Below are 13,874 nucleotides of genomic sequence, written 5' to 3'. Positions count from 1 at the left end.
TCTTCTGAATCCATGTAGGAGCGCAGGGCGAGACAATCCTCCAGTTCCCTTGCACGCCTACTTACATTCATTACATTACATTATTGTCATTTAGCAAAAGCTCTTATCCAGAGAGACTTACATAGGTTACAGTTTTTACATTTTATCCATTTATTAAGTCCCGTGCCCAAAGGGTACAGCAGCAGGTCCCCAGCGGGGAATCAAACTTGCAACCTTTGAGTAACAAGCCCGGCTCCTTACCATAACACCACACTGTCACCCTACTGCAACAATTTTTCACACTCGATGTTCCATAGTGAACCAGAAGGCGAACACCATCAGAGGATCGGTGTAACCACCTGAAGTTATCAAAGTAACTTATAGGCACCCACGTAAGTCACTGGGTGCTGAGAGCAGAATAACAAGGGCATCCTGGCCAAGCCACCCACTACAGTTCCGTGCAGAACTAAAACCATTTGTTCATCGGATGTGAGCTTCTGGTCGTTGTTGGCAAATAACACAGCTGGTCTCAAACCTGGCCCATAGGGCTCAGCTTGTGCTTCAAACAAATGCTTTTACCATCTGAACTACTGAAACCTACAGGATTAATGAAAAGTCTTTCTAATTAATTCGGCACACGTATAAATTATAAATCTTTATCTTGCTGGAAAAGTGTCTTCATCTTGAGATTTATCTACGTAAGGCAATCAGGTAGATACTTGTGTAGAGCTGGAATCAAAGAGTATTTGAATATAAAAGGCAAGATTGCCACATATCTCCTGATATTGACAAAATGAATAAAGCTGTCTATCCACTGTGGTAAAGCTTATATTCCTCCTTTAAGTTCATTTAGGTCATGGTGGAGCACAAAGATAAAATAATTATTTTTCCTGTCTCATACAAAGGGAAGAAAGTATGAAATTATGGAAACATATGGATTTCCAGTGATACTGTCATATGGTAACTCATTCAAACAACTATATATAAACTTTGAAACGTGATGTTCTGATAGTGCACTTACCATGGGTTGGAACCTAAATTAAACCTTCAACCCTTAAAAGCGTATCCCAAGCCAGCAATTTGGCACTTTTTCAAATAGAGTCCAGAAGCTGCCAGTTAATTAAAAATTAACCTGAGATGATTAATCTCTGCTCATCAGAGTATTTAAGCAGATTTTCACCCCTCTGAGTGTCTTTGATTTTGTAATCACATTCCTTTGGGGGGATTACAGTATCGCTAGAAATATAGTATATGGCCCATTATGGCCCTTAACCAGAGATGATGCAGAATTTTCATATTAGCATTTTATTTAAGCTCAATGTACTATAATTGAAATCCAGCCTGCTGTGACAGAGTTGCATATTTAACATTATTACTTTTTTTGGTCATATGGCTTAGAAAAATGGTAGTAATGTTAGGAGTAGAACACTGAATCCTTATTTGGATAGATAAATTTAAGACCTCTGCTGAAGAGTGCTGGAATTCAAACATGTGACCCTCTGTATGCAAGTCCAGTTCCCTAAGCACTACTCTTACACTGTTTCACAGAGCTGGTACCTTTGTACGAAGATGTGTATGCTTCAGTCCAGCAGTCCAGTCCAATTAATTTTCTAAGCAGTTTTAACAACTACTGTGTTAAGGTGAAGAATAACAGAAACATGCTTGTGTGATGGAGGACTCAATGGGTTTTCATGTCAGGTGCCAAAAAGAGTTCCCCCAAACTGATAATCTCACGATGAGAGAGGCTCTGTGCTGCCTTTAAAAGGCTAACAGGCCCCCCAGCTCCACCTCACATTGCACATCACATCGCATTGCAAACGTACAGCTCTGTCGCCACATCCTCGCTGGTGATAAAAGTCATCACACATTGTGTGCCTTTCGCACCCCGAGCGGGTAGCACTTGCCAGGCCAACGGAAGTGCCTCGTTATGCTGTGATATCCAGGCGCTCATTTGTAGCGCTGCTTCATGGTTGGACAGGGGGGTGCGCGCGAAAGTGACAGCGCTGTCCTGGAGGAACGTCTCCCTCATGCTGCCGTCTGCGCTAACGAGGGGCCTGTCTGTTGTGCCGCATGGTGAACGCGCTCCTGGCTTTGCAGTGCTCGCCTCCCACTCCAAGCAGTGTTGTCGGGTGGCCTTGTGAGCCGGGGGTGGCGGGTGATCAAAGGTGGCAGTTATTCCACATCTCGAACCTGTGTCACCTGGCCATGCAGCCACTCTCCACGCCTGAAGGATGTGGTCTGTAGGCCTCTTGTTCAACTAAGACTGGGCAGTTCACCGCAATTGCTCTCTGCGGTTCTGCACAGTCACTGTACTACTAGCAGGGGTCAGGCCTTGAATGTCAATGGGCTGTCTGCTTCCCTGAGAGAGGCATAAATGTGCATATTGTGCAGCCTGTGTGGCGGTGTGGTATAAGAGTTAAATAACTGGACTGGGTTACAATTTCAGCTTGCAGGTGCATTGCCCTTGAGCAAGGTACCCAGCCTGAATTCCTTTAGTGTAGAATGGAAAGTGGAATATTTAAGCTTGCTGAGTTGCCATGGATAAGGGCATCTCATGAATACAATTATAAGAAACACTGCCATGGGATGGTTTTCTCTTAAATGATGTTCCAAACTTATCTTTTTTAATATGATTGTTTTAATGATTTAGTTTGTAGTTTGTAATTTGTAATTTGTAATTTGTAACATATAATGCTTATACTTAACACTAATTCAACAAGTAACTGTTGAAATACGGCTTTCATTGTGTAGTTGCCATAGTTCAGTGGAAAAGCCGTAGTAGCTGCAGGCTGACTCATGGTAGTTAATGTACACATGTGATGGTAGATTTAGTATAAATGGTTCTGTTCACTAACAGTTCATGCTGTTGCATGTGGGTGCAGTTGAGACCTTTCATGTAGAGGAAAACTGACAGCCGCTTGGGAAATACCCACAGCTGACCTCAGGGTGAGTTGTAATGACCTGGTAGCATAGACGGAAAAGCAGCTGTCACCACTACAGCAATACTTAGGGAGTACTGATAATGCGATTATGTTCAAACACCACCACAACCAATTGGCACATCTCATCCCCCATGTTCCTTGACAGACAGAGAGACAGATTCCCTCTCTGAAAATGAGAGTAAAATAGAAATTCTGAGGTTGGCTAACTCATTCCAATCCCTTTCACAATGCTTTCCAATGAAGAGATACTGCATGCTCTGTTACTGCAGAAGCAATAAAGTATTCGCTCAAGGAAACTTAATTCAGTGATTGAATCACTTAATTGAAAGCTATTTTGCTATTCCATGTCATACTTGATTCTTGCTCTGAATTTTTTTTGGCTCATTTTATAGTTTTATAGTTGCGAGGTAAGTCTGCTAACATCTGTGCTAACATCAGTATCTTTAAGTATCTGATTGCTAATTACATATTATGCAGACTGTTGCTGTTTTTTCAACAGCCTCTTGCAATGTTTTTTTAGTATTTTAATTTACTTTTACTTTACATGAAAGTTATTGTTCAATATCTGTTGTTCTTCACCATTATTTTAAATGAAAAAAATGAAACAGCCCCTGTCAGAAGTTTAGGGAAGACAATGCTTTGGGCCTTCTAACAGTTCTATGGTGGCATATAAACCAGGGCAAAACGCCTGCTGCATTGTGCACAAATGTACCAAATGTTCACAACTGCATCCCAAACGTTTTTGATCACCACCTATCAACCTCTACTAGATAAATACTAGTGCTGTTGGGATACAGAGTGACATTGTCAATTTTTCCATCTGCATGGACATTGAACCAAACTCATCTTCTTTTATTTATTATTATTTTTGTGTTATTATTTTTTTAAGTGTCAAAGAGGCAAGAAGAAAAATAATAAAAATCAGTCAGGAACATGTTTGAAAGGGGAATTGAATTTGATTTCCCATTGTTCTTTATGTATGTGCTGTCAGCAAAAGCATTTGGTCCTGTCCCTTTAATATAACTGTGAAACTCCCAAGAGACCATTTTCAGAATGGTGAAACATGCTTTGGAGGTAATTAACCATAGAAACAGATTATCTCACACAATTTATGTCCATTTTCTTCCCTTACTTTTTTGTGGGAGATACTAAAATATGCACAATGTTCTGCATAATTAATGATTGCATACTTTTGGTCATGATTGATTTACCCAGATACACATGACTTAAGATAAGCTTTAAGTCTATTCTTAGCATTGCAATTAATCATATTTGCTAGATTAAAGTACCTTTTGAAGAGATACTGTGTAATTCTATTATAAGGTATTTTCTTTTAAGAGTAAAGTGTACAGGTAAGCATGGCATTAATTTACAGGCTTTCCATCAGATATGGAGGTTATGTGTGAAGCAGTGATAGGCTGTGCTAAAGCTGGAAATGAAAGGTGGCTGAAGGTCACAGTGAGTCGTGAGACAAGAGGTTCAGGAGATGACATAATTAGTGCCCTGCGGCAAAGGAAAGGCCATGAATAATTTTCTGGTTTGCCTTAGCATCTTTCTCCCTTTGCTCAGAGGAGCCTCAATGCTCAACAATTGTTCTGCTATTAGAGGCATTTCTACACCCTGCGATTCAATTGCTGAGAGAGTGTGTTTGTTTTGACTGGGTAGGGGTTACAATGCCAGGGGGAAGGGGGGGTGGGTACATGAATTTTTAATCTGGCTTTCATCTTTCACCATAAAGCCAGAAATTGTATTCATGAGCAGAAATAACCATGTGTATGCAGAGAAGTTAACTGTGATGCTGAGCCCACTGGAAACGCAGATGTCATTGTTCAGCGATGCGTGGAAGTGAATACCAAAGATAGTAACACTGTCCAAAATGGCCCTATGGCTGATTTGCATGTCATTAAGATACTGCGCAGAAGGACATAGCCGCAATAATCCTGTCAAAGTCCAAATCCTGGTCACATTCTCTTTTAAGCAGGCGGAGGGTGTAAACGGCATATCTACAAGTGACTCTTGTCTCACTGTTTTCATAATGATTTATTTTGGTATTTTAAAAACACTGCACAAAAATGTTTGTAAATATTTTAATATTTCCATTTGTGGTTAACAACCCCATTTGCATTCTCATTTCTTTGGATAATTAACAGATATAGATTACTATTGTGTGATATTATCATTTATTTTATAGTTATTCATGAACTGCTCATAAATAAGGTGATGTTTAATAAAGAATTATCTAAATGCTAAAGTTCAGCCAGTCTATGCTCCCACATGCTTACAATGTAAATTTAGAATTTTATTATTTATGCATGGAGGGGAATAGTAACATTTTCCTGCAAGGCACTTATTATGCTTTTTTCTTGAATGTTGTAGCTTGATGTTTTGGACTAACTGGAATGAACAGCGTCCTGCCATCATGAGGTCAACATTGGTGGGAAACAACATGCAAATCATTGTTAGCACGGATATCCTTACCCCTAATGGACTCACCATTGACCACAAAGCAGAGAAGCTCTACTTCTCAGATGGAAGTCTGGGGAAAATCGAAAGGTGTGAATATGACGGATCTCGCAGATATGTGAGTAAATGTGGTTTTCATTTGTAAAGATATGTAATTATATATAATCTGTACAAAAAGCATGTGATGACATTTGTGAAAGAATATGGACGTATTGCACTATGCAATATTAGTACATGTCTCATGATGAGAATGTGAAATTGTTTTACACATTTCATCTTCATAACAATATAATTGTCCTACTTTTATTTCATGCAACACAAGGACAACAGAAATCTGTTAATATTCTGGTTCCCCTTGTGATTCATGCAGCAATATGAAAACACATATAAGCAAAAAAAAAAAAAACAATGATTGATGGACTCCCTCATTCATTCTAACAACCCGTAATTAGTTTGAGATTAGATGTTTGAAGGAATATGTATGCAGGTCAGGCGCTCAAATGAAAAGCATTTTGCTGTGTACAAACCAGCGCACAGAGCCGTCATGGTCCGTAGTACTCCAATACTGGTTAATTTACATTTGAAAAACAATAGACTCAAAAAAAAACAATAAATCCATTTGAAAATGTCAAGTGGTTAATGTTCCTTTGAAATAAGAAGGCCTCATTTTGCAGCAGTGGTATTATATCCAATTCATGTCAAGTTAATAGTTTTCTGCAGTCACAGAATGGAAGGCATCGGCGGTACACTTCTGTATGTTCTTAAATGTGTTGCGTCAAAGACCTTTGCCAACACGGGAACAAGAGGCACACTTAATTACAGCACTAATTTACTTTCAGAGGAGCAGGCACATGGAAAGAGAGAATTCTGTTCTTATCGCGGCAAACAGTCCATAATTCAGGAGAAAAAGCTCTCCTGGCTACTTGCCCTTCAGGCTTTACGCTTATTTTTTAAATGCAAAAATGCATCACAATTTCCTGTTTGGTGACTCACTTCCCTTAGCATATTATAGGAGTCACCCCTGATTTGACTCCTGTGCATTTGGGCCATACCCCATGGGAATCCGTCACCTGCAAGCTCTCTGGGTGGAGTCTCTCCTGCTAAGAGTGTCTGCATCCACATCCACATCCACCTCTGCACCCTGCGCTGCCCCGCCTCCACCATCTTTATCAAATGACCAGCTCCCCCTCAAACTTGTGACACAGGCAGAGGTCTATCACCAGCCCAGTCAAAATTCAGTCCCAGTGCTAAATTAAGCTGATCGCCAATGAAGCAGTCAGCAGCAGGATTGCACCTCCACACGTGTGACTAGATGAGGGTGGAGGGTGTCATCACAGCTTGATAGCAGTGTTATAACACATTCCCAGTGAGTGGGATGGGATTAACACAAAGAGGGAAAGCACAGCTCCCAGTTTGATGGTTTTACACCCCAGTGTCCCATCACACACTGATATGTCGCTTACAGCAGAGCGCTGTGCAATTAATGATTCCTTCCTGTAGTGTTCTCAAAAGAAAGAAAAAAATGACTCATTTTGGAGTCTTCAGTGAGGAGACATGCCATTGTTTTGTTCATTCTCTGTTCTTTCTGTGGCCTCTTTGGAGAGAATAGAGCTTTCAGAGCTATATAGCAGTGATTGAGCTGAATCACATATGGGTCTCTAAATCCTCCCCATGCCAAATTGCAGCTCAAATTTAGGAGGAAGCAGAATGCATCATGTCTGGTGTATTTTGTATCGTGATTCAAGAATCGTGGTCCCAAACCATTACCTTAGAAGGCAACAAAACATAAGGTCAGCAAATGATAATGAACAGAAATCTATTTCTTATCATCCTACTCTCAGACTAATGTCATCACATTCAGAAACTGACAGTGACACGAGTCCATTAACTGGAATTCAAAGGTGACACATCGCTATATACAATGCCTTTGACAGCCTTTTTATTGCAAGAATGTGAACAGGCTAGTAATGAAGACCTGGGAACATCAGAGGGCTATATCTGTTACATATCAGTGGTTTGTATATGAAAAAAATTGACTGCATGACAATGACAGTATTAGATTTCAAACGACATGATTCTAGCTCTGTGTACACCTATCCGTAACCGTATTTACAAAACCTTTCTTATAAAATACAATACTATAATACAAATACTATTTGACACAATACTGTATTTTTTATAACATGTGTGGAGGCTGTCTAGCCAATTCTAAATATATTACGATTATGATATGTCTAGTATCTGTAAGGCCAGACATGTTGGGAATCTTAAATTTTGGATGAAAAGCTTAGCACCAAGGATAGCATCCATAATCCTATCAGTTTGCACGGAGGACTTACAGCCTGCAGTATTTGACACCTATTAGAGTAGTCTTTAACTTCCATACAAGAGACACAGGCAAAAAGCTAATACATAAAACAGCTCAGCAGCTTGCGCACATGCTGACTCATACAGAATAAAAAAGCCATCTCCAAAGTAAGAAAGTACACCAAGCACCTATTACGTGACTTTTTCTCTTATTGATCTGAAATTGTAATGCTAATGTAGGAGATGGTTTGCGTCTGGCAATGTTGGTTAGTTGTATGATCTGAAGTCCTTCAGATGCGTGCAGTGCTATAATTGTCGCCAAAATAAAGACTTACCAGTGACAGGGACAAATTTTCAAGGAAATCATCATCATGGATTACGGGGGCAGACTCTCTATCTTCTTCGTGCATTCGTCTCCTGTCCTCTTAAATTCGGCACACATGAGGCGACACATCCCTTACCCAAGCAGCATAAACTGGCCTCTTAACGGCAGTGAATGCAGCTCTTTAGACATGACATACTGTATAACGTCATTGGGAAGTGGGTGAGTGACAATTAGGCAGCATGTTAAAGGGAGATGTGAAGGTGTAAGAATGCTGGGAAAGTCTTTACTCCCATAAAAAGCCACAATGGGAAATTTATCCAGATATATATCCCCACAATACTTACTACGTCTTGTGGTTTGATTAGCGTTTTTTTTTTTTTAAATTATCACAATTTTAGCTGTCACTGAAATGAAGAAAATGTGTATGAATTATAAATAAATAAATCCTAGTTCATTTCTCGGAGTCTCAAACATATGTGCAGCTCCTGATCATGGAACATATGCACAGCATTCAACAGGGCAGTTTCAAAAGCAGGGAGCAATAGTTAGTTAATAAGAGAAACCACTGGCATGTTGTATAAATTATTTATTGTGTGACCACATCTAATTAGAGAGCTCACCTGAACAGATTATACACACAGACACTATTAGACAAAGACCGTGAGCCATAAATGTGAAATCATCCCAATCTCATATTAATTTTCACTGATATGCTCAGTTCAAAACCATCTGTCCCCTGCTTTTCTTTCCCCAACGTTTACCCATTGCATAGCATTTGCACACACTTAGTTCTTTTAATGAACACCTGTCTCGTAAATCCTTCTATGGTAGAGGAGTTAATGCGGTCATGGTTTGGAGCGTGTTCCTCTAATGGGTAAAACTGGAAAGCCATGGGATATCCTGGTGTTCACTGCCACGGATTCCCAAAAGGAGCCCTTGATGTATCCATGCATCTGTCGTAGCGACAGTTTCATTTGCACTGGCGCGATTCGGGTTAATCATCAATTATGTGGGAGATAACTAAACACCATCACTCTCAAATGCCGTGTCGTGTCTTTTTTTTTTTTTTACTTTTTTGCATACATTTCTGTTTTGCTTTGTTTCAGGTTTTTGTCTTTTCTGGTATTTACATAAGTGTTCAATCAAACCTAGTCTGATCTAGTTTGAGTGTATAGTGTATTGTCAGTGAATTTTGTAATTGTCCTGTCCTTTTGATTGTGTAATTAAGTGTATGTATTTATTTATTCTGGGCATAGCTGTTAGAAAGTAAGAACCAGTGCTATAGTTGGCTTCTGAAAACAACATTTTAACTGCTCTTTTACTCCATTCAAATCATAGGTGATTGTGAAGGCAGGGCCGGGAACCTTTTTCGGCCTGGCTATTTATGGCGACTTCATCTTTTGGTCAGATTGGGTGCGGAGGGCAGTGATACGCTCCAATAAGTACACAGGTGGTGACATGAAAGTGCTCCGAGCGGACATTCCGCACCAGCCAATGGGAATAGTCGCTGTGGCCAATGACACCAACAGCTGTGAGTATTCCTCCTTGAAACTCCACCTTTCAAAGGGAGAATTAATTGAAGCCTCTCTCTCTCTCTCTCTCTCTCTCTCTCTCTCTCTCTCTCTCTCTCTGTGTGTACGTGTGTGTGTGTGTGTGTGTGTGTGTGTGTGTGTGAGAGAGTGTGAGTGTGAGTGTGAGTGTGTGTGTTCACATGTGAGTTTGTGGCTGGCAGCTCACTAGGTTTTGGCCCATCTATTAGACAATGTGACAATATTAACAGCCAGTACTGACTCACTGAATCCACAGTGAATCTCTTTGCTATGTATCTTTCTAGTCATTTGGAGTAATTACAGCAGCATGCATGCTAATTTGAGCGCTTTTGATGTTTTAGGAACAGTGGGAATGATAAATTGCCTGTGTTTGCTTTGACAAGAAAATTTGGCTGAGTACTTAAAAACATAAAGAAATAAATGCATTAATGAATAAATACATAAATTCATATATAAATAAAAATACCAGTAGAGAGGTTAGATACCAGATTAGAGAGGACGATTGGAATGTTGAAAATGTGCAAAATAGGGCATCTCAAAGGCTGTTTAAAATGTTCCCTTAGGCTTGTTTTTTAGCCTGCTGATAGGGGGCTCTCTGTTCATTTTTTATCTTCATAACAGACCATTGTAGGCTGACTTGTTTTGACCGACACAGTTGTCCCCACTAAAGAGCCTATAGCAACTAGCAGTACTCAAGGGAAAAATGTCCATTTATATTGTAGGTTACCCTTATATGCCATCAAATTGTGCTCTCTGCTCAGTGTGATTCCTTACTACATTACTTCTCATTGGATAGGGAGGAGGCAGCAAGTGCATTGCCAAAGTACAACATTTTGTCACCAGAGTACAGTTACAAGGATCAGGTGACATATCACTGATTTCTTAGATTTAATTAATGAGCCAAAAAGAGAAACCTTAAAATGTGGCTGTATGTGTTTTCCACAACAGAGCGGTCAAAAATGTGAGAAACGTGCAGAAACAAAACTCCCGTACCCCCTCTGTAACTGTCAGGGCTTCAACGGAGGAGCGTCAACAAAAAGCTGTCTACAGACAGCGCCCTTTGAAGGGCGATATGTTGACTTTCTGCTCTGAGGAGCTGGCAACAGTAGACCTCAACCTGACAAAAGACCTAACCTTGGCTCTTCGGGGGGAAGATTTCCACAGGCCTGCTGAGTCATCGCTCATGCGGTCGCTGATGTTTTCGGGCAGAAGGAGGGGAGAGAGGGCTCGGAGAGAGGGCTCGGCTTCCGCTTGACGGAGACGCGTTTGTCACACTTGCACAGAGCATGTGCTGGTGCCCAGCCCCCCTCGCTTCTGCTCCCTCACTGGGGGGCTGCTTTTATTCAGCAGGTCGAGGCGGAACCCGAGGACGGACAGACGTGAATGGGCTCCATGCCGGGCTGATTCACGGGAAGCTGGTCTTATAGCTAGCGTGGGCTTTGTGTAAACTCTCCGGTGTTCAGAGCCGGGCTGTGTTCATTTAGGTTGCACAGCTACACCAATAAAGTTACAACCCACAGGATTAGTCTGCTGCTGTCAGGGCTGTCTATCATGCCTCACTGTTCAATGAGAAACAGTTGTGGCTTTTTGCTTTGAACTCGTTTCAAATAGTGTACAGGGAAGGAAAAAGGTCTAAGATTATTATAAGGCCAAAGATCATTTTTATTTATCAGTAACCATGGGAATTTGGTTTTGATGTACAATTTTGGATACAGAATTTATCTGTGAAGACCTAAACATTACAAAAGTGACTTACATTGTACCACCGTGTGCCATCTCCCGGCATTGCAAGCACAGTGTCATACGGAATGGACACAGGATGAATTAGTTTTGAAATGTGATTAAACACAAAAACAAATCTAACTGGAATATATTGTCTCATCTACATCTGCATGTACATTGAGTGATATGTTTCACAGCCTCCAAGTGCTGCAAAATGGACGGCAGGATGGCATGGAGGGTTTCATCATCCAAGGCAGGAAAGCCGTCTATTACAATTACTAAAGCTTTTTGAACGACTTGCATAATTCCATAGCAGTCAACTCCTCTGGTTTACCTCATGTGTTGCTCTAATTAACCGCAGCGTAGTGCTGCAGAACTGACAATTGGGGGTTTGTTCTATTCGTATTCGTTATTATCCACTTACATGCTGGCCATAATTACTGTTATCAACAATCACATGGTTCTGCTTATTAAAAGTTCCCTCACAATAGACAAGAGAGGTGTAGCCAGCCAGGCAGAGATAAGCAGTATGGTTTTGCTTCTCTCTTTCTTGCTCTCTCTCTCTGTCTCTATGTCTCTCTGTCTCTCTCTATTTGACTAGAGTGTGCTTTATGGACAGCTGTATTCGAAAGCGGCTTAGCTGCCTCCCATTTCCCAAAAGCAAACATTATTAGCTTACGATTCACCCATGGGTTCAGGACTCAGTGAAGACCAGGGCAGTTTTCAGCCGCGTGCTGCTCTATCTCTTTTGCGCAGCTGATTCCAGAACAGCCACTGTGGCCCACTCTGATTTTCGTGCCACTTCAGAACTCCCTTCCTCACGTCTTGAGCGTTCTCTTTTACTGCACTGCCACCAGGGTGTCATTATGCGGGGGGGCGCAGACAGCATCAGTGAGGACAGACAGCCTAATGCAAAATCGGTCCATTGTGACTTTCAAGTATCCTTCTGCTTAAGGTTGTAAGGAGACATTCAATTATTAAAGAATAGAGGAAAACATGAAATGTCAAGTATGCCAAATCTTTCTTTTTGATTGTATGATTACCACACCCCAAAAAAAGTTAACAGCAGTATTTCCTAAGACCTGATGATTGATTGGTACTGCCCAGAGATGTATGTCCCTTTCAACAGTCAGAATTGGCACAGTAGAGGCTGTTCAGATAAAATGGATACCCTTTGGGAACGTGCCAGTGCCACAGACGTGGTACCAACCAGTCACAGCATGTGGTCTTGGCACAGCACGGGACCCCCAGCGATTTTCATCCCTTTTGTAGTAATGGCTACTTAACAAAAAGTATGCTGCGAGGGATAAGTTCCAAATCCACAGTACAACAGTCTCCCCCTTGGCGCTTGCCCCGTGCCACACTGCAGCTCAGGCCTGGCATGGCGCAGCCCACTGAAACTCCACCGTTTGTGCCGGGGAGCGCTGCTCCTCAGCACCGCGTGCTTGGCACGGAGGCTGACTCCGAGGGCCATGGTTCATCGCATCCCTGTCTGTGCCACACGGGCCGTGCCAAACACAGTTCAAAGAGGCCTTCACCAAAGGCAGCTCCTCCTCTTGTAATGCTGCGACTGCCCTTGAAGTGTTTAGAAGTGGGGAAGGTTTTAAAGAAGGAGGCACAAGGAGGCCCGCAAAGAGGCTGCGTGTGCCCTGCAGGGATGTACCTGGTGAGCCTTTCCTATGAGAACAACCTATCATGCTGGCTATGTGTGTGCATGTGTGTGTGTTTGTATATGTTTTTGTGTCTCTGTACTCCGAACTAATTTCTCAAAACTCTGTGACATTGGGGGCCACTCCTAAGGGAAGCTGGCACTTCAAGAGATTGCCAGTCGCTCCCGGCGAAAAATGTTTTATTCTAGGTTTCTGCTGGCCCTTCCCAGTTGGTGGTCTGACAAAGTCCTTCAAAAGGCTTTTTCTGTGACATTACAATGCTCTGATCCCGGTACAATTTCCCTAGCTGTAGCTTTTAAACTTCAACATGTTAAGACGCTCAAACTGTCACTTAACTTTTTTTGGTAATTAGGAGGTTACAGTGTTCCAAAAGATAGACGGGCTTGGAGCTGTTGAGGCTTTCTTATTAATTAGTCCTAGCCTTTAATTAAAACTTTGTGTACATGGTTGTAACTTTTTTTGAATGGGAATCGTATTGGACATGATAACAAAAGGCCTGTCTCCAGCAGATTGCAGACTTCTGCTCCTCTGTTTTACAGGTGAATTGTCTCCCTGCCGGGTGATGAATGGGGGGTGCGGTGACCTTTGCCTTTTGACCCCAAATGGCATGGTCAACTGCAGCTGCAGGGGAGAGCGCGTGCTGCTGGATGATAACAGATGTGTGTGTAAGTCCCCCAGTCTGCGTTTTCGCTCTCCCTGCTTTCTCCTTCTTTCATTCCTCAATCATGAGGATGCTTTCTCCGCCTGCCTGACCCAAATGAGAAAATAAAATCCATATCTGAAAAAAAAGAGACTCAAACTTTTCTTTTATTATTTTAATTTTAAATCTTCATTTTGTATTTTCCACTAAGTGCAGTTTAATTCTATAGAGGAATGCCGGTCCATTTCCCTAATAGTCTGGGAACCAATAGACCCA

General features: G+C 41.6%; 1 protein-coding gene across 1 annotated transcript in view; it reads left to right on the top strand.

The window, feature by feature from the left end:
* The window catches only part of LOC118788809 (low-density lipoprotein receptor-related protein 1B-like), a 358,625-nt gene that overhangs the window by 256,692 nt on the left and 88,059 nt on the right, over positions 1-13,874 (top strand). Inside the window, exons 42-44 of the mRNA XM_036544915.1 lie at positions 5,298-5,502; positions 9,355-9,547; positions 13,498-13,623. Coding sequence (XP_036400808.1) covers positions 5,298-5,502; positions 9,355-9,547; positions 13,498-13,623 — 524 coding nt within the window. The remainder of the gene's footprint in view (positions 1-5,297; positions 5,503-9,354; positions 9,548-13,497; positions 13,624-13,874) is intronic.

This window comes from Megalops cyprinoides, chromosome 14 (genome assembly GCF_013368585.1).
Source record: "Megalops cyprinoides isolate fMegCyp1 chromosome 14, fMegCyp1.pri, whole genome shotgun sequence".
NCBI lineage: Eukaryota > Metazoa > Chordata > Actinopteri > Elopiformes > Megalopidae > Megalops > Megalops cyprinoides.
The sequence above is the reverse complement of the archived record's forward strand: the minus strand, read 5'-3'. Positions and strand labels throughout refer to the sequence as shown.